Source organism: Trachypithecus francoisi, unplaced genomic scaffold (assembly GCF_009764315.1).
Source record: "Trachypithecus francoisi isolate TF-2019V2 unplaced genomic scaffold, Tfra_2.0 Lachesis_group10, whole genome shotgun sequence".
Classification (NCBI taxonomy): Eukaryota; Metazoa; Chordata; class Mammalia; order Primates; family Cercopithecidae; genus Trachypithecus; species Trachypithecus francoisi.
In genome coordinates, this window is record NW_022681455.1 from 122,036,189 (window position 1) to 122,059,938 (window position 23,750).

General features: G+C 42.1%; 1 protein-coding gene across 2 annotated transcripts in view; it reads left to right on the forward strand.

Moving 5' to 3' along the window:
* Window positions 1-22,162, forward strand: part of GAN (gigaxonin) — a 66,943-nt gene extending 44,781 nt beyond the window's left edge. The window contains exons 6-11 of one of the 2 annotated variants that reach the window (XM_033219125.1): window positions 4,039-4,151; window positions 5,260-5,409; window positions 6,451-6,587; window positions 7,137-7,265; window positions 19,188-19,297; window positions 19,384-22,162. In XM_033219125.1, the coding sequence (XP_033075016.1) occupies window positions 4,039-4,151; window positions 5,260-5,409; window positions 6,451-6,587; window positions 7,137-7,265; window positions 19,188-19,297; window positions 19,384-19,565 (821 nt within the window). In that variant the 3' untranslated portion in view covers window positions 19,566-22,162. Of the gene's footprint in view, window positions 1-4,038; window positions 4,152-5,259; window positions 5,410-6,450; window positions 6,588-7,136; window positions 7,266-12,393; window positions 12,844-19,187; window positions 19,298-19,383 lie in introns of those variants that run through there. The other variant, XM_033219124.1, reaches the window with a different exon arrangement.
* The last annotated feature ends 1,588 nt before the right edge of the window (window positions 22,163-23,750 follow it).

Below are 23,750 nucleotides of genomic sequence, written 5' to 3' on the forward strand. Positions count from 1 at the left end.
CTCGAAATTATTAAAGTTATTGTCAATAATGAAGAGCTGGACAGAGTAGTGTAGCCTGCAGGATGTAGGTCTAGTGTCCCTGTTGCATCGTCTCAGAATTAGCTCCCTTACATTTCCCTCCAAAATATATACACATATTCCTAATTTTCACACATACACACCTATCACAAAGGTTCCTATATCAGTAATTTTTGAAAATTTCCCAGAGGGATTAGTGTTTCAGAAACCCAGCAATGGAAGGAGCAACTGTGTACGGTGAAATTGACAGAAACGGAAGTGAGTGAATGAACAGGTCCTTCCATTTGTCCAGCCTGCATTGTTTCTTTTTTTTTTTGGCCTTTTAAAAATTGATCTTGACTGTTTCTTGTCATTCAATTTTTCTTCTCTACCAGGTTGGAATTTACATTCTTATTAATAGTCCTTTAGGAAGATTACCTTAGAAATTACAGCCTGTCTTAAATTAGCAAAGTCCAAAGTTAGTCAGTACCTGTGTTCTCTTCAGAATAGTTTTTCTTCATTTTCCATGTTCCACACTCTTGTAGTATTAAAATACATTATTACTAATAAATATGTACAGTAGATCACCCTTATCCATGAGGGATGCGTTCCAAGACCCCCCAGTGGATGCCTGAGACCATAGATAGTGCTGATCCCTGTACATACTGTGTGTTTTTACTGTACATACATACCCATGATAAAGTTTAAGTTCGGCACAGTAAAAGATTAACAACAATAACTAATAATAAAACAACGATAACAATATACTGTAATAAAAGTTATGTGAATGTGGTCTCTCTCTCAAAATATCTTACTTTACTGAACTCACCTATTTTCGGACTGAGTTGATCATGGGTGATAAAACCACAGAAACCAAAACTTCACATAAGGGGGAGCTACTATATACGCAATATGTGTTTTTTGGATATGTGTTGGATGGATGGATGGATGGATGGATGGATGGATGGATGGACGGACAGACAGGTAGGGAGATAGATGATTGATTGATAGATAGGAAGGCAGGCAGGCAGGCAGGTAGATAGTGTTCATTTAGATTTGCCACTTTCTTTGTTCCTCCTTGTTAACTCCTCAAACTTTCCACCTGGGATCATCTCCCTTCTCTCTGAAGTTCATCCTTTTGAATTTCCTTTAATATGGGTCTTTTAGTGGACAACATTCAGATTTGATTGCCTGCAAATGTCATTATTTTGTCTTCATTCGTAAAGAATATTTTTGCTAAGTATAGCATTTCAGCTTGGTATTTATTATTTTTCAGCACATTGAAGTCATTCCCCTGACTTCTGGCTTCCATTGTTGTTAAGTCAGTGGCGAGTCTAAAAAATCTTTTCTCTGGTGTACGTTTAAAATTTTCTTACTATTTTCCATCTTTTTGTCTCACTGTGCTGTTCTCTTGATTATTATCTTTTGATTTATCTTCTACTCAATGACTTTTCTCTTTAACTGTGACGAATCTGCTATTAAATTTATCCATTGATTTTTTTTTTTTTAATTTCTACAAGTTCTTGTCTTTTTACAGAAGAATAACTTAATTACCTTCAAATCCACTCTTATTTCTATAGTTCCTGTTACTGGAGTTATCTTCAAGTTAATTTTTATTTATTTTATTATTTTTTTTTTGAGATGGAGTCTTGCTCTGTCTCCCAGGCTGGAGTGCAGTGGCTGGATCTCAGCTCACTGCAAGCTCCGCCTCCCAGGTTTATGCCATTCTCCTGCCTCAGCCTCCCAAGTAGCTGGGACTACAGGTGCCCACCACCACACCCAGCTAGTTTTTTGTATTTTTTTAGTAGAGACGAGGTTTCACCGTGTTAGCCAGGATGGTCTCGATCTCCTGACCTCGTGATCTGCCCGTCTTGGCCTCCCAACCGTGCCCGGCCAATTTTTATTTTTTAAACATGGTAAGCATTTGTTTATATTATCTTTCTTTTTAAAATAAATTTTAGACTTTATTCTTCATCATCCAACTTGAAAAAATCATCTTTCTGGTTACTATAATATTTGAAATCTTTACAAGACTATTTCCTATGATCTGCTTCTGCTGGTCTTTTCTTAGAGTCTAGTTTTTGTTATGTCCAATATCTGTGGCTGGATGCTGCTCATTTAATTAAACATTATATGTAGCAGCCGGGTGCAGCTCACGCCTATAATCCCAGCACTTCTGGAGGCTGAGGCGGGTGGATCACTTAAGGTCAGGAGTTTGAAATCAGCTGACCAACATGGTGAAACCCCGTCTCTACTAAAAGTACAAAAAGTAGCTGGGTGTGTGGTGGCGTGTGCCTGTAATCCCAGATATTCAGGAGGGTGATGCATGAGAATTGCTTGAACCCAAGAGGCAGAAGTTGCAGTGAGCTGTGATCGCACCACTGCCCTCTAGCCTGGGCAACAGAGCGAGACTGTCTGAAAAAAAAAAAAATCGAAAAAAATTATTTGTAGCCGTAACTTTCTGCCTTAGATGTCCTGGGATGTTAGAATCTAAGGCTTAGATTAAGGTCCTTTCTTCTACAGAAGTTTTGCATTTGTCTCTGCCAGTTGCCTGAAAACACTACTAATTTGGTATTAACTGTAAATTAAGTTCAAGGCTTATGATTTCCCAGATAGCAAGGAGGTTTAAATCTGAGTACGAATTCTGGTTGGCCTTCATCCTGACAGTGTAGAACTTTGGAGAGGATCTCCTGCCAGAAGCCACATTTTCTGTGGACCTGGAGCTTAAACGTCTGTCTTTTTCATCCCGGGGACAAAAGGTTTAGATTTACCTAGATTGAAAATGCCCTTAGAGTAAAATGGTTTTCATGCTTGGTAACCTCCGTAGGTCCTAATTTTCCCCTCAGTTTTGCCTTGTTATTTTGTTGGCTTCTCCTCTTCTAAGAAGATTATTATTGTTGTTATTTTTGAGACAAGATCTCACTCTGTTGCCCAGGCTGGAGTGCAGTGGCATGATCACGGCCCACTTCAGCCTCACACTCCTGGGCTCAAGTGGTCCTCCCATTTCAGCCTCCTAAGTAGTTGAGACTATAGGCAAATACCACAATGCCTGGCTAATTTCATTACCTTTTGTAGAGATGAGGTTTTTTTTTTTTTTTTTTTTTTTTGAGACGGAGTCTCGCTCTGTCACCCAGGCTGGAGTGCAGTGGCCGGATCTCAGCTCACTGCAAGCTCCGCCTCCCGGGTTTACGCCATTCTCCTGGCTCAGCCTCCCGAGTAGCTGGGACTACAGGCACCCGCCACCTCGCCCGGCTAGTTTTTTGTATTTTTTTAGTAGAGACGGGGTTTCACCGTGTTAGCCAGGATGGTCTCGATCTCCTGACCTCGTGATCCACCCGTCTCGGCCTCCCAAAGTGGTGGGATTACAGGCTTGAGCCAACGCGCCCGGCCGAGATGAGGTCTTGCTATGTTGCCCAGGCTGGTCTTGAACCTCCTGGGGTCAAGCAGTCCGTGTACCTTGGCTTCCAAAAGTGCTGAGATTACAGATGTGAGCCACCACCACCCAGCTAAGATTATTTTTTAAATGTTTTATCCAGCAAATTAAGTGTTTTTTGCAGAAGAATAACCTAGTACACCATTACATGAAATCGGAAGTTCAGTTGCTCTTAGATCCTGTTTTGAGTCGAAAGTGCACACAGGTGCTTCAGATCTGGGTATTCCTGGGGTTTTGAATGAACAGATGTGCGCTGTGGTGTGAACGTTGTATGAGAATCCCAGAGGCTGGGAGGGAGTGGGAGAGATGAACTGACATGGCCCAGAGCTGGCTGGTGACTGAATGGGTGACGTCAGGCTTCCTTTTTCATCGTAGGGTGGTGTGAGAATCCACTCAAAGACAGTAATGAGTAAAACGAAATGGTCAAAGTGAGTCACAGGTTGGGCTCCATCACCAAGGATCCAATGAGATGTCATAAAAGTCCTGAATCCAAAGAGAACGTTGTCGTCAGAGAGTTTCTTCAGATGCTGTTTCTATGTATTCTATGGCATTTATAGGTGTTGAAGGCTCATGTTTCCTATATATTGTGTTTCCTTTGATCTTTGCAGAAGGATTTTTGTTTGTATTCGGGGGCCAAGATGAAAATAAGCAGACTCTTAGCTCAGGAGAAAAGTATGATCCAGATGCAAATACCTGGACAGCACTGCCGCCCATGAACGAGGTAAAACACTGGTTCGATTTGTGTGATGTGTTTCTTTCCCCTTAGCACTTCTGTTTGTTTTGTGTCTGAGTTCAGGGAAGAAGCAGCAGCCCTGCCAAGCCCCCGCCTCATTTGCTCCAACCTCTCCTTCTAGTGCCCGTCTCTCTTCCCCTTCCTGGCCTTCACTCATTCTGGCCTCCTTCAGTTTCTGAAATCTTCCAGGAATGCTCTCGCCCCGGCCTTCCCATTTGTCCTGCCCTGTGCAGATGCCAGCGTGGCCTGCCCCCTCCTCACAGCACCTTCTCAGCGGGCCTCCCTCCTCCCTCTTAGCTCTCCTGTCCCTGTCTTCATACCACGTCTAACCATCTCGTGGACCAGGCATTTTGAAGTTTTTCACATAAGCTCTTTGATGGCAGAGAATTACGTGTGTTCTGGTCAGTGTTTCATTTTCAGCCCTAGAATCGTGCTTGGCACATAGGGTTCACTACGTGAATATTCGTTGACAAACGGACATGAAACACCTGGGGCTTCTGTGATCCCAGATAGCCTTGGCCTGACCCTGTCCTCTGCAGCCCTTTCTGCCCTGGTCAATACCAGCCTTTCCACGTCAACTTGAAAACACTGCCCATTGCTATGCAAAAGTAATTGTATTGAACGAGAGGTAACAGTTCATTTTCTTTTTGTGAGCTATTAAGGGTTAAGAAGTGAGGATTTTCTGAAGAACTCACCATGTATTTCATAACCTTGTTTTGAGAAATGACTTTGGCCTCTCTGGCTGTTGTACTGGAAGAGGGGGCTGCTAGGGAAGCCAGAAATCTTGAAGAAGCATTATCGGAGAAATGGTTTTGAACGTGTTACTTCCAGCTGGAACACTGGGAAAAAGAAATTCCTCTAATTTTTAAAAATAATTCCAACTTTTATTTTATACTCAGGGTAGGTATAAACCTACATGTGTAGGTTTATTACGTGTGTATATTGCATCATGCTGAGGTTTGCTCCCTGCTCTAGGAGTCCCCAGTGTCTATTGTTGCCATCTTTATGTCTCTCTCATTTTTATTAAGTATATGAATATTAGCTTTTAATATGATCATTGGCCTTGTGTGTTCAGAGATCGCTGATGTCGTTTCAGGCAAGACATAACTTTGGAATTGTGGAGATAGATGGGATGCTGTACATTTTGGGAGGAGAGGATGGTGAAAAGGAGCTGATTTCCATGGAGTGTTACGATATTTATTCTAAAACCTGGACAAAGCAACCTGATTTGACCATGGTCAGAAAGGTGAGGACTGCATTTTGTGGTAACTAGTTTGTGTACACATTGGATTTTAAACTTAATGTGTCTTCATATCCTGAATAGACCTTTAATATAACTGATAGTGTTAAAAGAATTAACTTTATAGAAGTCTGCCTTTATTGGTAGTTTGCCTTCCCTGTCATCAGCCACACACCAATATAGGAAAGTGGGCGTGTATGAGAGTTTACCCTGGTGGTGGGCTCTGTGCAGCACCACTGTGTGCCAATCTCCACATTTGAGTTGCACAAATGGTGTAGCAGCCACATCTTCCCAACCTGTTTTCTTTCTGTCTTGCCCTGTCTTTCTCTCTCGCTCTCTTTCTCTCTCTTTCCTTTTTTTCTTGAGACAGGGTGTCACTCTGTTGCCCCCGTTAGAGTACAGTGGCGCCATCTTGGCTTATTGCAACCTGTTTCTGCCTCAAGCGATCCTCCCACCTCAGCCTACTGAATGGCTGAGACAAAAGGTGTGCACCACCACACCCAGCTAATTTTTGTTTTTTTAAGTAGAGATAGGGTTGCACCGTGTTGCCCCAGCTGGTCTTGAACTCTTAGGCTGAAGCGATCCCCCATCTCTACAAACAAATTTTAAATAAAGTTAGCCAGGCACAGTGGTGGGCACCTGTAGTCCCAGCTACCCAGGAGGCTGAGGTGGAAGGATCTGTTGAGCCCAGGAGTTTGAAGCTGCAGTGAACTGTGATGGCAGCACTGCACTCCAGCCAAGGCAACCGAACGAGAGCCTGTATCTGGTAAATAAATGAATAAAAACGAGGCTTTTGAACTTGTCTCACTTAGTGGAATAGTGTCAGATGGAGTAAGCGCCTTTTCGGAAGATGAACAATAGGTGTCTTACTTTGCTCTTCTCATTGTAAAGTCTGCTGTTGTAATACTGAAAAGCACCATCGTTTGACTGTTAGAAATCAAACCCTTTCCTAAATCTCTTTAAGTGTGCCCCGGACGGGTTAGTATCTATTTACCTGACCTGAATGAGAAATACTGCCTCTCCCCAACCATTGTTTTCTACTTTCAGATCGGCTGCTATGCAGCTATGAAAAAGAAAATTTACGCCATGGGTGGAGGCTCCTATGGAAAGCTGTTTGAGTCTGTGGAGTGTTATGATCCCAGGACCCAGCAGTGGACTGCCATATGTCCACTGAAAGAGAGGAGGTACACGGATGTGGGTGGACTTCGTAGATTCCCTTGCTGTTCACTGGGTCTGGAGCCCCTTACCCTGCCTGGGTTTTCTTCTTTTCTTTCACAGTAACCTTTTCTTTGACTTGGCATTTCCTGAGAAAGGAAGGCCCACATAGTAATGCTGCAGAGTTAAACCAGCATAAGAGGAACGCGGGAGTGGCCGGGCGTGGTGGCTCAAGCCTGTAATCCCAGCACTTTGGGAGGCCGAGACGGGCGGATCACGAGGTCAGGAGATCGAGACCATCCTGGCTAACACGGTGAAACCCCGCCTCTCCTAAAAAATACAAAAAACTAGCCAGGCGACGTGGCGGGGACCTGTAGTCCCAGCTACTCGGGAGGCTGAGGAAGGCGAATGGCATAAACCGGGAGGCGGAGCTTGCAGTGAGCTGAGATCCAGCCACTGCACTCCAGCCTGGGCGACAGAGGAAGACACTGTCTCAACCAAAAAAAAAAAAGAGGAACGCGGGAGTGAGATCTCATGTTGTACTGCTTGTGCCTAATACGCTGTGTGTGGCCTTTCAGGTTTGGAGCAGTGGCCTGTGGAGTTGCTATGGAGCTGTATGTGTTTGGGGGAGTCCGAAGTCGTGAGGACGCCCAGGGTAGCGAGATGGTAACTTGCAAGTCCGAGTTCTACCATGACGAGTTTAAAAGGTAACTAAGAATGGTTTCACGTAGCTACTGCAACTTTTTCTTTGTGCTTTCAAAGTTGTATTTTAGCTTTGTTTAGTTTTCAGTCACTTTATTAAATTATGGGTTTAGGAGATATGTCTAATACATACTAGATATTTATTCAGTGACTTCACAAGTGCTAGTGACTTAAAATGTCTCTAAATAGAAAATATTTCTAATATGTAGGTCAGATCTTGACACTTAGTTGCTTAAAATCATTTATTGGCTCCCTATAGCTTTTAGGAAAAAGTTTAAAACTCCTTACCTTGTTGGGCGTGGTGGCTCACACCCGTAATCTCAACATTTAGGGAGGTAGAAACTGAAGATTGCTTGAGCCCAGGAGTTGGAGATTTGCCTGGGCCACATAACAAGACCCTGTGTTCTCCAAAGAAAAATAAATAAATAAACTGCTTAACTTAGCGTGTGTGGCCTTTTATGATATGGCCTTTGCTTTTTTCTGCTACTAACCCGGATACTTTACACTGAGCCACTTTCCCCTGCGAAATCAAGTATGATTGTCTCAGCTCTGTGTTCATATGCTGCTTCTTGCCTAAAAGCTTCCTTCCCACTGAGCATCCAGTTAGCTTGGCGTTTTTCAAAACTGCTTAGTTATCAAAACCTAGAGAAAGCCTTCTCACACCTTCTACTCTGATTTAAATCCCTTCATCTATGATCCCATGCACTCCAGACAAGTCTCTCTCTGGGGTTGTGACTGTTAACTGCAAGCAACTTCAGGGCAAGGTCCACCTTCGTCAGCTCTGTATCCTGGCTTCCAGCATCATACCTGCTTGTATCAGATACTTAGTAAAATGTTGATTAAGTGGCTAAGGCATGGTGTCCGAGATTCTTAAAACCTCTGAAAAGTGCCACATATGTCTTGTAGAGTCGATAACATCCTTCTCGATATCTTCTCTCTTTCCTCACGCATTTTATTGTTGTAACCACTGACAGTATTTTTATTGCGGTAATATGTTTAAATCCTAAGGGGAAATTGGTATGCTAAACATAATTTTATTTGAGTAGTTCAGTCATGTTACCAGAAGAGGGTGCCATAACATAATTTTTTTTGTTTGTTTGTTTTTTGAGACGGATTCTTGCTCTGCCACCCAGGCTGGAGTGCAGTGGCCGGATCTCAGCTCACTGCAAGCTCCGCCTCCCGGGTTTACGCCATTCTCCTGCCTCAGCCTCCCGAGTAGCTGGGACTACAGGCGCCCGCCTCGTCGCCCGGCTAGTTTTTTGTATTTTTAAGTAGAGACAGAGTTTCACCGTATTAGCCAGGATGGTCTCGATCTCCTGACCTCGTGATCCGCCCGTCTCGGCCTCCCAAAGTGCTGGGATTACAGGCTTGAGCCACCGTGCCCGGCCTAATGTTTAATTTCATGCTGTTTTAGATTAAGGCAGTCAGTGAGCAGTTACAAAGATGCTGGAAATGCATGTAAATGCTACCTAACTTGTATTTTAAATTTAGGATATTTGCCTAGCCTTTTTTTCTATTTATAGAAATAGACTATCTTTGGAAAGTTTATTAGAGAGCAGTTTAGAGGATACTTGCTGTGGTGGGGCAGATTTTCAGACTTCTCTACGTTTTTCCTTCCTTGTTACATGACTGGGAGGGCTGACGGCCCAAGGGGTGAAGTCTTTTTTGTTGTTGTTGTTGTTTTTTGAGACAGAATCTCGCTCTGTCACCCGGGCTAGAGTGCAGTGGCGTGATCTCGGCGTACTGCAAGCTCCGCCTCCCGGGTTCAAGCAATTCTTCCCCCTCGGCCTCCCGAGTAGGTGGGACTACAGGCGGGCACCACCATACCTGGCTAATTTTTGTATTTTCAGTAGAGACAAGGTTTCACTATGTTGGCCAGGTTGGTCTCGAGCTCCTGACCTCGTAATCCGCCCGCCTCAGCCTCTCAAAGTGCTGGGATTACAGGCATGAGCCACCACACCTGGCCTATCAGGTTGTTACATATTTGTAGTGGATAAGCTTTTAATACAACTATTACTTGCTTTAAGTTCATAATAATTAAACATAAGACTGTTGTTCCTTCTTTGCTATTTAAAAGCACTTCCAGGCCAGGCGCAGTGGCTCAAGCCTATATTCACAACACTTTGGGAGGCCAAGGCAGGCGGATCACTTGAGGCCAGGAGTTCAAAACCAGCCTGACCAACATGGTGAAACCCTGTCTCCAACTAAAAGTACAAAAAAAAAAAAAAAAAAATGATCCAGGCCTAGTGGCACACGCCTGTAGTCCTGGCTGCTTAGAAGGCTGGGGCATGAGAATTGGTTGAACCCAGGAGGTGGAGGGTGCAGTGAGTCGAGATTGTGCCGCAGCACTCTAGCCTGGCCAACAAAGTGAGACCCTATCTCTAAATAAATAAATAAATAAGAGCACTTCCAAATAAAATTCATGTATGTTTAGTTCCTTATTCCTAAGCTCTCCAATGTTTGTAAATAGAATAAAGCAGTTAATTTATCTTATCAATGTAAGACTCTAACATGTTTAGATAACATTAAACACACAACACCAAATGCCATGTATTTATTTAATCTTCAAAACAGCACTCCGAATGTGGGTACTGTTACTATTCCTATTTTCCATACGAGGAAATCACAGCACAGAACGGGTGAGCGATGTGCCCACAGACACACAAGGAGCGAGGAGCTGAGGCGGGATCTGAACTCAGGCATTCTGGCCCCAGAGTCAACCTTTTCAGCTACCACACTAGGTTGACCTTAAAATGTAGGCTTTCCTATAACTATTGAAAGAACAAAACAACATGTAGGAGTAGTTTATTTCTTAAAAGATCAGATGCAAATGTGTCACACTGGCATAGCGTGGAAACTGTAGTTGCCGGATGAGCAGTCCATATTCGATTGGAGACCATGTCAATTGTTTTTAAGTAATCTCTTGTCTTTCCTGTCTTTGTTCCCTATTTTTAGGTTAAAACTTTCCGGGAAAAAAAGGCCATATCTTATTCTTTTCTGTTTTTCTGAATAAAAGCAAAACTGCTTGAAAGACAAGCAAAGAAATTGCCATAAAGTATTACCAAGTCAGAGCAACAGCGTCAAATACTCAGAATGACAGTTTCTCTATTTCTGTTCCTTGTGTCCCTATTCTGTTAATAACACTACTATCCTCCCAGTCATCCATGTTCACAAAAGGGTCATCTTGGCCAGGCACAGTGACTGACACCTATAATCCCAGAACTCTGGGAGACCCAAATGGGAGGATCCCTTGAGCCCAGGAGTTCAAGACAATCCTGAGTAACATAGTGAGACCTTGTCTCTACAAAAGATTCAAAAATGAGCTGAGCATGGTGGTCCATGCCTGTGGTCCCAGCTACTCGGGAGGCTGAGGCAGAAGGATCAGTTGAACCTGGGAAGTGGTGAAAGCTGCAGTGGACCATGATCATGCCATTACACTCCAACCTGAGTGCCAGAGCAAGACCTTGTCTCAAAAAAGGGAGTCATCTTGAATTCTGTCTTGTACTTTGCAACTCATCAGTTGCCAGGTCTGGTCCTTTTTTGAATCTCAGTAGCACTTTTCACATTTCCCACCTTCCCTGCCCCGCTGCTACCCTCACAGTCACTCCTTCATCTGTGTAGTGTCTTTAGCCTCTGGCCAGCCTTGCCTGTGCAGTTACTCACTTGTGGTTTTGAAAGACGAATTGAAAGATGAACCTGACAAAAACTTTTTGCTCAGAGTTTTTGATTGCCCGTCTCAAAGTTCTTGACTGTTTCCCATTGCTTACCAAATAAAGATAATAGTACTTAGCCACCTACTCAGGGTTCTCCATGATTTGAAGTTAAGAAAAAGTTTCACCCTTTTTCAGTATCTTTCTTTCACATGTCTTATACTCCAGCTCACTTTTTAAACCCTCTTGTGTTTTACTGCCTCTGTGCATTTGCTTAGCCTGGATGCGCCTCTACTTTCATTTTTTACAGTATATGAGTTATATTAACTGTTCTTTGAAGTTGAGGTCTGTCAGTTTCCTCTTTTGATTCCTGAATATATAACTAGAATAGACATACCTGACAACTGGCAAAATCACCATACGGTTCTCTGACACATGGATTGGGGGCCACTGTGACAACAAGGGCTAAGTGGAAGTCCCTGGAACTTTCCTTCTCTACCAAAATAGAAAACCAGAAGCAATACTGCATCCTGGGGGAATCTGCAAACATTATGCCACCATCAAAGACTAGAAAATGCAGGAGAGGCGATGCCTATCACATCCCCACTTAATTCACCTAGAAAAAGTAGAAAAGTAAAATGGGTCTCGGAAAATCTTGGAAATTTTTTATTTCAAACAGTATGTTATCAATTTTAAAATGTTTGTGTAGTTTGTTTTTAGGTTTTCCTTTTACTTTGGATTTCTTTTACTCTTTTCTAGCTTCAGGTAGAATTCTAGATTACCCATGGTAGATCTTTTGCTTTTTTCATGCACATAGCAAAAGCTTTCATAAACTTAATCAGGTGATCATACTGATCCCAGATTCTGTCTCAGATGTAATATCCTCACGCAAATGTTGTATCTTTATGAGGCACAGTTCCCAGCCTTAGTATGGCGGCCATTGACATAGCTAATGTATTTTCTTCATACCAATTTGCAAGGGTCACCAGAAGCAGTTTGCTTTTACTTGTCAGGGGCAACAGTACACCTGCACAGCCTTGCCTCGGGGCTGTGTCAACTAAGATATATAATGGGCTAATGTCTGTTGTGTAGTAGTCCACAGATATTTTAATCATCATCATGTTCCACAAAACATCTCATTGGTCTACCCCATTGACCACATTGTGCTGTTTGTATCTGATGGTTGGGAAGAAACAGGTACTTTCAGATGCCTTAGTAAGACGTGTGAACTAGAGGATAAGAGATGAACCCCACCCTGACCACATCTATTTCAGTCATGGTCCAGTCAAGAGGCAAAAACCACACCAGTCATTTGAATAGGGAAAATGTAATATATGTAATTATCACTAGTAAGAGACAGTCAGCTACTAAAAGACTCTGAAAACTGTAGAAATAGCTAAGGTAGGAAGTACAGCTGCTACCTTTAGGGCAGAGGAAAAACACCTGAGGGAACAAATTAGAAAGTATCTTCCCTACCCCACAGGGCCGAGATTCATCCCATTGGAAGTGTGTGTGCTGAGGCCACTGGAGAGCAGAGCACCCGGGTGCCAGGGGCCAGAGAAACAAGCTGGAGAGTGTACACCCCTGGTCTCCTGCAGGCTGGTAGGAGCAAGCACAGGAGGAGTGAGAGGAGGGCAGCCGACAGCGGCAGAGCAGCCCTTTCACCCCCAGCCTTGCCACAGTCTGCACCCTCTGTGGACAGAAGACCAGCTTCTACACGTGGTTCATTTCTCCATAGTGTTTTCTGTTTCATTGATTTCTACACTCACCTGTATTACTTCCATCCTTTTACTTTGGGTTTCTTTTACTCTTTTCTAGCTTCTTCAGGTAGAATTCTAGATTACTTATGGTAGATCTTTTGCTTTTCTAAGGCAAACAGTGAAAGCCTTCAGCTTTCCACAGAGCACCACTCTAGCTGGACATACTGATGTGTTTTATTTTCATGACCATTCAGTCTGCAGTATCATTTTTCCTTCTTCAAATTGGATGGTTTCTGTTGCTCTGTCTTGTTTGCTGCTGCTTTCTTTTGTTATCTCCATCCAGTGAATTTTTTTATTTCAAGTATTATGTTAGCAATTCTAAAATGTTTGTGTAGTTTGTTTTTAGGTTTCTAAATTTTCTGTGCTGAAATTTCCTATCTTTCCATCACAAGCATATTTTTCTTTCCCATACTGAGCATCACTGTGGTAGTTATGTTCAAGTCCTTGCCTGTTAATTCCAGTATCTGAGTCATCTCAAGAGTTGGTGTCTGTTGATTGTTTGCTCCCTTGAGAAATGGGTTCTCATTTTTCCGGCTCCTGTTTTGTTGAGAAACTCTAGACTGGATCCTGGATGTGGTTACTATTATGTTGTTGGGGCCTTGAATTTTCTTCTATTGCTTTAGAGTGTTGCTCTGAGTTTTAGTCAGCAATTGACTTGGTTAGACGTAAACTGCAAGCTGTGCCACCTGCCATGGGTGGCAGCTGAAATCTCAATCCAGTTCTCGAAGCCTCAGTCATAAGCATACATGGTTCCAGGGTTAGTTGAAGACTTGAGATGAGTGGATGCGCACAAATCGAGGGGTGCTTCTCTACCTCTCCTTTCTCAGGTTCTCCACTCACACTTTGGAGATCCTGGTTGCCCCAAGACCCCTTTTCCTGATGGCTGAGTCCTGTAGCCAGAAAGATGGCTGTCTTTTCTGTAGGGGTTTAGCTCCCCAGAGCTGCCCCCGTGAGGCTGCCTTCAGAGAAAGCTACCAAGAAACAGGGAACTTAGTCCATGCGGGTTGCTTGCTCCGTCAGCTTTCCATGGCTTTCCGGAATCTACCTGCTTTTCTTCAGTTTCCAGAGCGCTCAGGTAGTTGTATTTTGTCCAGAGTTTACAGCTGACACTTGCAGCAGCTGAGGAGCCATTTGAAGAGTTTCTTCTGCCGTACTGGAAGCAGATGCCTCACTATAGCTCTCTTTTTCTTTCCTCCTCTCCTTTCTCCTCAATTGATTGCAGTCTTTTCCTCTGTAGCTGTCTTCCTCTCTCCTTTCCTGTCATTCCCCTTCTACTTCCCTGTCTCTGAAGTTCACTGTTGTAATCCATGCTGTATTTTAAGCTTCAGTCTCAGGGCAGTCTTAATTCTCAGTGACCAGAGCGTGCATCGTTATAGCCCCCGAGGACTGACAAGGCCGTGTTTGAAAACATTGTAACTGAAGACACGATATTGCCTTGTTCATTGCACAATTTACTATCGCTTAATGATACCTTCTAAGTACTAGAAGCTATGCAAAATACTTTACATTGGTATTTCATTTCATCCTCACAACAATCATTTGAGGTTGGTGACGCTATCTGGTATCTCACTGGACAGATGAGGAGGCAGGCTGGGACAGCTAAACTGTTCAGGTCAGTGAGAGGATGAGTGGCATGTAAAACCTCATGTCCCTTTATACCTGTTTTATAAGCAGCCACACCTGAAGATGCAATTCAATTAAATTTTCAAATTAGTTCTGTTTAATTTGAAGCCTAGTCTTTACCTAAAATAGATCACCTAGGCTTATTTTTCTGAAACCCAGGAACTGAATCATTCATGTGCTTGGGACAAAACCTGGTAGATCATCTATGTAGTCCAGTTTCTTTAGCTTAATACAGTCATTGCAGGGATGAACTGAGTTGGTTTGATTCAGAATCTGGGAAGAACTTAGATGCTGAGGTGTAGTTATTTATGTTTAGGCCTAAAGACGTGAAATTTGAATAAATCAGCATTGTAGTTTGATGTTTTTCAAACATTTTCTTTCAAAGTTGTGTTCAGGGCCTCCATTTTCACTTTCAGCACAAGCTTTTAGATTTTTTCCCTTTTCCATTTTATTGGAGGCATTAGGGAGGCAGGGGCCAAAATCTATATCCCAGTCCCAGCAAACTACCTGACACCCATCAACATTCAGATGTTAGTTGAATCAAATATTAGATGAATGGCTTTAGAAGCATGGTGCTTAGCTTTGTTTCTGAGTTGTTCTGTGATCATTAGGCTTCTGTGTTTATTGGAATTCTAAATGTGGAAGCTGCCTGCTTTAGAAGAGTCTAGGAAGAGTGTTCATTGAAATAAAAGTAGTGCTGTTTGGGAAATAATTGTGCATTTCTATTTGACATTGAGATGCCCTGGCTGCTTCACAGCATAGAGTTAGAGATGATGGAGTGATGACCATATGACTATGTCCTCCAGTGAGGGTAGGTCTGGACTTTGGTTACTCTTAAGACCATTTAGATGCGTTCCCAAGGTCCTACTGAAGTCCGCTGTGACCTAGCCATGCCTTTTAGCTATTAACAGACGATTGTTCCCAGAGGGAGCATTATTATTACATAGCAGGGTCTAGATTTACTCTTTAAGAAAAAGAAATAAAAAAACTTTTATTTTTGAATAGCATTATAGACTTGTAGAAAAGTCGTAAAGCTAAAGAGTTCCCATTTCCAATAAGTCATTCACTCAGCTTCTCCTAGTGTTAACATCTTACATGACTGTAGTACAAGCATCAAAACCAGGATATTTACATTGTCCAAAATTATTAAGTAAACTACAGACTTACTGGAGTTTCACCAGCTTGTCCTCTAATGTCTTTTTTCTCAGTTTCCAGATCCAATCCAGGATTCTACATTGCATTCAGATACTGTGTTTGCTTAGACTCCTTTAATCTGTGATAGTTCTTCATTCTTTTTTTTATTTATTTTATTTTATTTATTTATTTATTTATTTTGAGACAGAGTCTTGCTCTGTCGCCAGGCTGGAGTGTAATGGCGCCACTCAGCTCACTGCAACCTCCACCTCCTGAGTTCAAGTGATTCTCCTGCCTCAGCCTCCCGAGTAGCTGGGACTACAGGTGCGTGCCACCACACCCAGCTAATTTTTGTATTTTTAGTACAGATGAGATTTCACCATGTTGGCCAGGATGGTCTCGATCTCTTGACCTTGTGATCCACCCGCCTCAGCCTCTCAAAGTGCTGGGATTACAGACGTGAGCCACCACACCCAGCAGGTTCTTCATTCTTTCCCTGAGTCTCATGACCTTCATCCTCTTGAAGGTTATTGGTTCTTTTTTTTTCTTTTTCTTTTTGGTAGGATCTCTTAATTTGGATTGATCTAATGATTTCTTGCAATTAGACTGAGGTTATGCAGTTTGGCAATACCACAGAAGTCATATTATGCACTTCTCTGCATCATATCAGGGAGAACACATTGATGTGCCTTGTTGCTGGTGACGTTAACCTTGATGACTTGGTTAAGGTGGTATGTGTTAGATTTCTCCACTGGAAACTGATTTTCTTGTTGTAATTAATAAATGTCTTAGTGGAGATAATTTGAGAATTTGCAAAACCATTTTCTCCTGAAACTCTCAAGCACTCATTTGAGCATCCACTGGTAGACCTAGCCTGCAGAAGTCATTACGGTGGTGTTTGCCTGATGATGATTTTGTTTCCGTCATTCCTCTGCATTTATGAATCGGAATTTTTCAGTAAAGGAAACCTGTCCCTTTTTCCTGTTAATGTTTTCCAATTATTTATAGTATATGGATTCATGGATATTTATTTTACTCCCTGAGTTATAAATCCAGCACCGTCATTACTGATTATCATGCTCACATAGTTCCAGCCTAGGCTGTCAGGAGCTGCTTCACCGTGGCTTTCTTGTCCTTTGACACACCCCCATCCTTTTTTAAGCACTTCCTATCTGGCACGACAGGATGCCCCAGACCCCTCTTATATTTTCTCTGCCTCAGCTCTGGGACTAACTTCTTCATAGAGCCTTAAATCTTTTTAGTGGTTATTAAATTGATTTTCAACAGAGGTGCCAAGACAATTTAGTGGGGGAAAGAAAAGCCTGTAGCAAATGGTGCTGGAACAGCTAGCTATCTATATGGAAGAAAGTGAACTATGATTCATGCCAGACACAAGAAATTAACTTGAAATGTATCATAGACCTAAATGTAAAAGATAAAACTGTAAAATTTCCAGAAGAGAGCATAGGAGAAAAATCTTCGTATTAGGGTAGGCAAAGATTTTTTAGAATGACGCAGAAACTGTGACTGTAAAAGAAGAAAAGGTTATATTGGAGGCCGGGTGCGGTGGCTCAAGCCTGTAATCCCAGCACTTTGGGAGGTCGAGACGGGCGGATCACGAGGTCAGGAGATTGAGACCATCCTGGCTAACACGATGAAACCCCGTCTCTACTAAAAAAAAATACAAAAAACTAGCTGGGCGAGGTGGCGGGCGCCTGTAGTCCCAGCTACTCGGGAGGCTGAGGCAGGAGAATGTTGTAAACCCGGGAGGCGGAGCTTGCAGTGAGCTGAGATCCGGCCACTGCGCTCCAGCCTGGGCGACAGAACGAGACTCCGTCTCAAAAAAAAAAAAGAAAAGAAAAGGATATATTGGAATTCATCAAAGTTAAAAACTTATATTCTTCAAAAGGTTCCATTAGGAAATTGAAAAGGCAACCTACATCCTGGGAAAAAGATTCGTAATACATGTATCTAACAAAGTATCTGTATCCACAGGATATAAAGAATCTGACAATTCAATAAGAAGACAGTAAACCCAATTTTAAAAAAAATTAGAGACAGTCTTGCTACGTCCTTTTTTTTTTTTTTTTTGAGACAGGGTCTCACTTTTGCCCAGGCTGGAGTGCAGTGGTGTGATCTCAACTCATTGCAGCCTTGACCTCCTTAACGCAAGCGATCCTCCCACCTCAGCCTGAGTAGCTGGGACTACAGACAGATGCCACTACACTTGGCTAATTGTTGTAATTTTTGTAAAGACACGGTTTCACCATGTTGCCCAGCTGGTCTTGAACTCCTGGGCTCAAGTGATCCACCTGCCTCAGCCTCCCAAAGTATTGGGATTACAGGCGTGAGCCACCACATCTGGCCCCCAGTTTTAAAATGGGCAAACCTTTTAACAGACATTTTATAACAGAACATAAAATAGGACTGGGTGTGGCGGCTCCCACCTGCAATCCCAGCACTTCTGGAGGCCAAGGATCACTTGAGACCTGGAACCTGAGATCAGCCTGGGTAGCATGGTGAGACCTTATCTCTGTGAAAAAAAAAAATGGTTTTCATTAGCTGGGTGTGGTGGTGTGCACCTATGGTCCCAACTACTTGGGAGGGTGGGGTGAGAGGATCACTAGAGCCCAAGAGGTTGAGACTGCAGTGAGCTGTGATTGCGCCACAGCACTCCAGCCTAGATGAGTGACAGTGAGACCCTGTCTCAAAAAAAAAATCCGTAAAATGACCAATAAGCACATGCAAAAATGCTCAACATCATTAGTCTTCAGGGAAGTGTATGCCATTAAAATAGCTAAAATTAATACAATACTGAGATCTCACAGTAATACTGAGCAATTGGAATTCTCACACATTGCTAATTGGAATGCAAAATTAGGACATACCACTTTGGAAAGCAGTGGGGCACTTTTTTTTTTCTAGTAGAAAACCTTACCATATAGCCCAGCAACTTCATAAGTCCACAAAAACAACTTGCTCTCTAATGTTCCTGACAGCCTTATTTGTAATAGCCAAAAACTGGAACATCAACAAGTGAATGAATAACAAAGTCTGGGGCTGGGCTCTGTGGCTTACGCCTGTAATACAGCATTTTGGGAGGCTGAAGTGGGCAGATCACCTGAGCCCAGGAGCTCGAGACCAGCCTGGGCAACATGGCAAAATCCCATCTTTATGAGTATATATATACACACACACACACACACACACACACACACATACATGCATATATATGTATGTATATATATAGGAATTAGCTGAGTGTGGTGGTGCACACCTGTAATATCAGCTACTTGGAAGGCTGGGGTGGGAGGATCACCTGAAGTGGTAGGCTGAGGCTGCAGTGAACCATAGTTGCGTCTCTGCTCTCCAGCCTGGGGCAACGGAGGGAGAGCCTGTCTGAAAAACCAACAAATTCTGGTACATCCGTATGATGAAATACTGCTTAAAAATAAACAGAAATGAATGACAGATGCAAACAACAGCATGGATGAATCTCAGAAACCTTGTGCTGAGCAGAAGCAGGTCGGAAAGCACATGCTGTTTATGACTCAATACATGTTTCATTCTAGCACAGACAAAACTCCTATCTGTAGCAACTGGCAGCATGTCGGTGATTACCTGGCAGTGGAACATGGGGTCGAGATTGGCGCATTGCCTGATACTGCCGATGACTCACCAAGTTTGCTGTGTCAGTCTTCCGAGACGTTGTTGTCATCCTTTTGATTTCTTTAATTTTGTGCATCGGCTTTGTTTTCAGGTGGATCTATCTTAACGACCAGAATTTATGCATCCCCGCCAGTTCCTCTTTTGTTTATGGAGCTGTACCTATAGGAGCCAGTATTTATGTTATTGGAGATCTTGATACAGGTAAGAGTGTTACGGTGATTTTCTTGAAACTGTTGCCTGGTGATTCTAGGTACATTTTCTCACCCTTGCTTATTTCCGTGGCTTAGGTACCAATTACGACTACGTGCGTGAGTTTAAAAGAAGCACAGGAACCTGGCACCACACTAAACCACTCCTTCCATCCGACCTTCGCCGCACAGGGTGTGCAGCCTTACGCATTGCGAATTGCAAGCTCTTCCGCCTGCAGCTTCAGCAAGGCTTATTCCGTATTCGTGTTCATTCCCCGTGAGGAGGAAGCAGAGCAGAGAGCAAGATCCTGACCCAAGGGCACCATAACATAGTACGAAAGGGAGAGCAGCGATGGCAGCTGAACTCACTCTGTGCTGGGCTTTGGTATGGTAACTCTTTGGTGGCTTTATGATGCTTACAAACTTGAGCTTCAGCTCTTGTTGGGGAGAATACGTAACTGTTGAAAAACTACCTGGGAGGAGTGAGTTCCTCCAGTTAGATGTGGCTGTAGACAATGGAGGCTAGTAAATATCAAAAGGAAAAGGGAGTGGGAATTGGTATCATGTAAAATATCAAAGTTAAAATACTAAGGTGCATTTTCCCTGAAGGGAACTCATGTCTGACTGCTGTGTTCAAATACGTAGCTTTGGTAACAAACAAAATCCATATATGCAAATCAACATATCCAAACATGCCAAGACTGCTTTTCCACTGCACTTGGAAGGATGTATTATGCCTAACCCTGCCCGACAAATTAAGGTTTGTGCCTAAAATGTTAGACCGGACTGTATGCCAGTTAGTCTCCATTTATTCCTAGTACTCTGTCCTAAGAATCTTTTTAAAACTATATCATGATGAGTTGAAATGAAGAGAAAATTGCTCTTTTGTAACTTTATCTTAGTAATGTAAAGCTTCAGTAAATTGATGAGTCAGGTTGCAGCCCTCATGTGAACTGAAAGAAGTTGCTCACTTCTGTGTTGACTTAGATCAAGACACATCACGCATCCTTTCTGGGGTAGTACCTGTGGAGCTGGGAAGGGTCTCCTGCAGTGCCATTCTGCCTTCTCAATGAACAAAACCATTTTCTAAGTATGAGGATATTAGTGAGTAGGAGATTTTATAAAAGAAAGACCTGAGTCAGACAAATAATAAAGGTCTGCTGTGGCTAAAAGAACACAAACAAAAAAGCTATCCAGACAAAATATATAGGGATCAAAAACTTTTTCACATAACCTGTCTGAAAGCACACAAAGTCTTGTTTACTACTGTTTAGGGTCTGAAAGCTTGTCTTAGAATGCGAATCTGTGTTAAGAATCTAGTCTTTGTAATAGAAGTTTCCCAGTGGCATTCGCTAGTGAGAGTTTTAGATAAATTATGTTACGAGTAAAGTTTGGCTGGTAGAATAAACTACCTCAACTTAATTTCATTCTGTTGATAGAGCAAATTAATCTTTTCCTCCTTACCTCCTTTCCTATCTCTCATTCCCACCTCAACTCACTTTACCCCACTTCTCATTGGGGGAAAAATGTCTTTTGTTCGTGGAACGTATCTTGTAAGATATTTTGTTTTCCACTTGAATTACACCACCCTAGTGTGAAATCGGGGACTTCAAAGTGCTTGATTACTTCCTAAATTGAATTTTATGCAATGTCAAATTTCTAATCAATTTAATACACAGTACTTCATTTTTAATTGTTTTCTACAGCTTTTTTTTTTTTTTCCTCTTGGAATATGGTTGTAAGAAGCAGCATTTTGTCTTAATTAACACATGTATAAAGGTATCCTTTGGTTGTAAATCGAGAACAGGAATTTCTTCCAGAAACTTCCTATATGGAACGTTTGTATGCAGTTAACATGCATATGAAAAACATGACTTATGTTCTCCCACCCATAGACATGAAAAAGGGTGACCTAACTGTGATTTTTTTTCTTATACCTGCTGGAAGTCAGTACAATGCTACAGAAGTTGCTGAAAGATGCTATGCCTGTGGGGTTCTGGAGGGTGTTGAGTGTGGTACATTAACTCTCCATTTTAACCAGAAGATACCTGATAAGAGAAGGTGTAAGGTTTTTATCTTATGTACTAGAGGCACCAGGCCAGGTGTGCCGCAGAGTCATGTAATTCAATAATGTTTAATATGTCAGTCAAAACCAAGTTCAGAATTGTTTTGTGTACCAGTCAGCTGTTGTCTGCACATTTTCCTAGTGACACTGTGGACATCTTTTAATGAAAGCAAACTATGTGGCCTCTGCAAAGAAAGGAAGATTTTTCTTTTTTACAACTAGACATTAGTTTTAGAGGAAGCAAAAAGCTGAAAAACTAAATTTGCTTTGGTGAAATATCCTGTACAGAACAGTACCTTGGCATTCAGCAGCTGCAGTTGGGGAACATTAAAACAGTAACTGATGTGCAGTTAAAGCCACGATCGTCAGCAATTCTCTTTTTTTAATTTCTGAAATTTAAAGTTTTTTTTCCAGTCTACGCCAGGCCTCTCCAAGGAGACAGTTGATTATTTAGGAGTGAATGTGTTCCTCTTGCAATATTATCAGTACCTGCATGAACTTGGTAAATACATTTTATAAAAATAGTGTTTTGTGTTTTTTTTAATTTCGGTTCATTGATACTATAACTGCAGAAATTAGATCATGTTTTATAAAATAAATTTGCCACATAATATGGGATGCAATAACCAATAAAAGCTGCTAAGTGCCAAACTGTCACTTTGCTCTATATCAGCATTCAAATACTGTGTTGAAGTATAGGGTTGTATTTAATTTTACTATGCTCCAAAATTAATCATGACTCTTTTGTAAATGACAGTTATTTCAGTATTGTAAAATAAATTTTGACTCATTTCACGCAGGTTTGTGTTTTAACATTCCACTTATGTCTTGAAACATCGTTTCTTGATAACTTTTTGATACTTCTCTCTTGATAAGTCACTTTTACCAGGTGTGTGTTGGGATTGGTGGCTCAGGATAGGTCTTAAATTTTACATACAAATATCTTTGGGGGAAGTGCAATTTATTTTCGGAAGGAAAGTTGTCTCAGGTTAGAATAAGTGAATATTTAAAGAATCTCTCCTAGGCTGCAGTCTAAAATAGGTAGTTTCTTTCTTTGTTTAACACATCCAAATTTAGATTTTTCAAAGATTTAAGTGTTTAATTTAAAGTGTTTTTTGTTTTGTTTTTGAGTGCTTACATCCTGTGAGAAGAAAAAGTGTGAGAGATGAGTGAGTGCACGTGTGTGTGTGTGATGCTATTTAACCTGATAAATGTATTGGTATGTGTTTACTTTTTGAATTGTAGTTCTAAACTACATATATTACTGTCTCCTGGTGCTTCAGATAAATTCTTGAGCCTGTTGACCTTCAGTTTATACTACGGTGTCAAACTCATATTGAGTGTAAATATTGAAATATTTATAGTTTATAATAAGTTTTACTTGGTGTTCGCATTTCTCTTCTTTAGAAGGATTAAAAACAGTGTTTACCAACTCGTAGTTGGTATACTGTCAAGATTTGGCCTAAGAAATTTCTAAATTCATTGTTTAGCTTAATGCTTCATTGCCGTAAGAAATTGATAGCTGCCGGGCGCGGTGGCTCAAGCCTGTAATCCCAGCACTTTGGGAGGCCGAGGCGGGTGGATCACGAGGTCAGGAGATCGAGACCCTCCTGGCTAACACGGTGAAACCCCGTCTCTACTAAAAATACAAAAAACTAGCCGGGCGCGGTGGCGGGCGCCTGTAGTCCCAGCTACTCGGAGGCTGAGGCGGGAGATTGGCGGGAACCTGGGAGGTGGAGCTTGCAGTGAGCCAAGATCGCGCCACTGCACTCCAGCCTGGGCGACACAGCGAGACTCCGCTCTCAAAAAAAAAAAAAAAAAAAAAAAGAAATTGATAGCTAACCGTAGGCTTTTTTCAAACTGTATAACAACCAAACAAGAGCACTTGGGGGTATGTTGGATGGTGTTTTGTTTGTAAACACTTTGTTATATTGCACTATCACTTTAATGATGATACTTTCTTCATTGATGGCTTGGAAGTGTCATTTTTATAATTTATGAGTTGGGGGGATTCCCTAGTCAATGTATAGGAAATACATTCTTTGTACAAACATGGTAAAGAGAGGACTGTCTTTGCTATGGCACCTAAGCCACTCATGGGTAGTTAAGGTTCATTTCTAGAGAAATGTCTTAGCTACTGTGCCCCATTAGAGTTCCATTTGGTACATTCCTACCTCAGTGTACCAAACCAGGGATTCCAAAAACCTTCCAAGGAATTCTAGAAACAGCACAGTATTCCCTTCCAGAATGTTGGCATTCATGATTCAAGAGGCCTCCTGTGGTCAGATGAAGACCTTTGGTTAAATGGGGGAAGAGTGAGGTGGCGCTTTGACTGTTTCAATTTAAAGATGCCGGAACCCCGTGAAAAACACCTGGTGGAAGGGAAAGGTGAGGCAGCGCT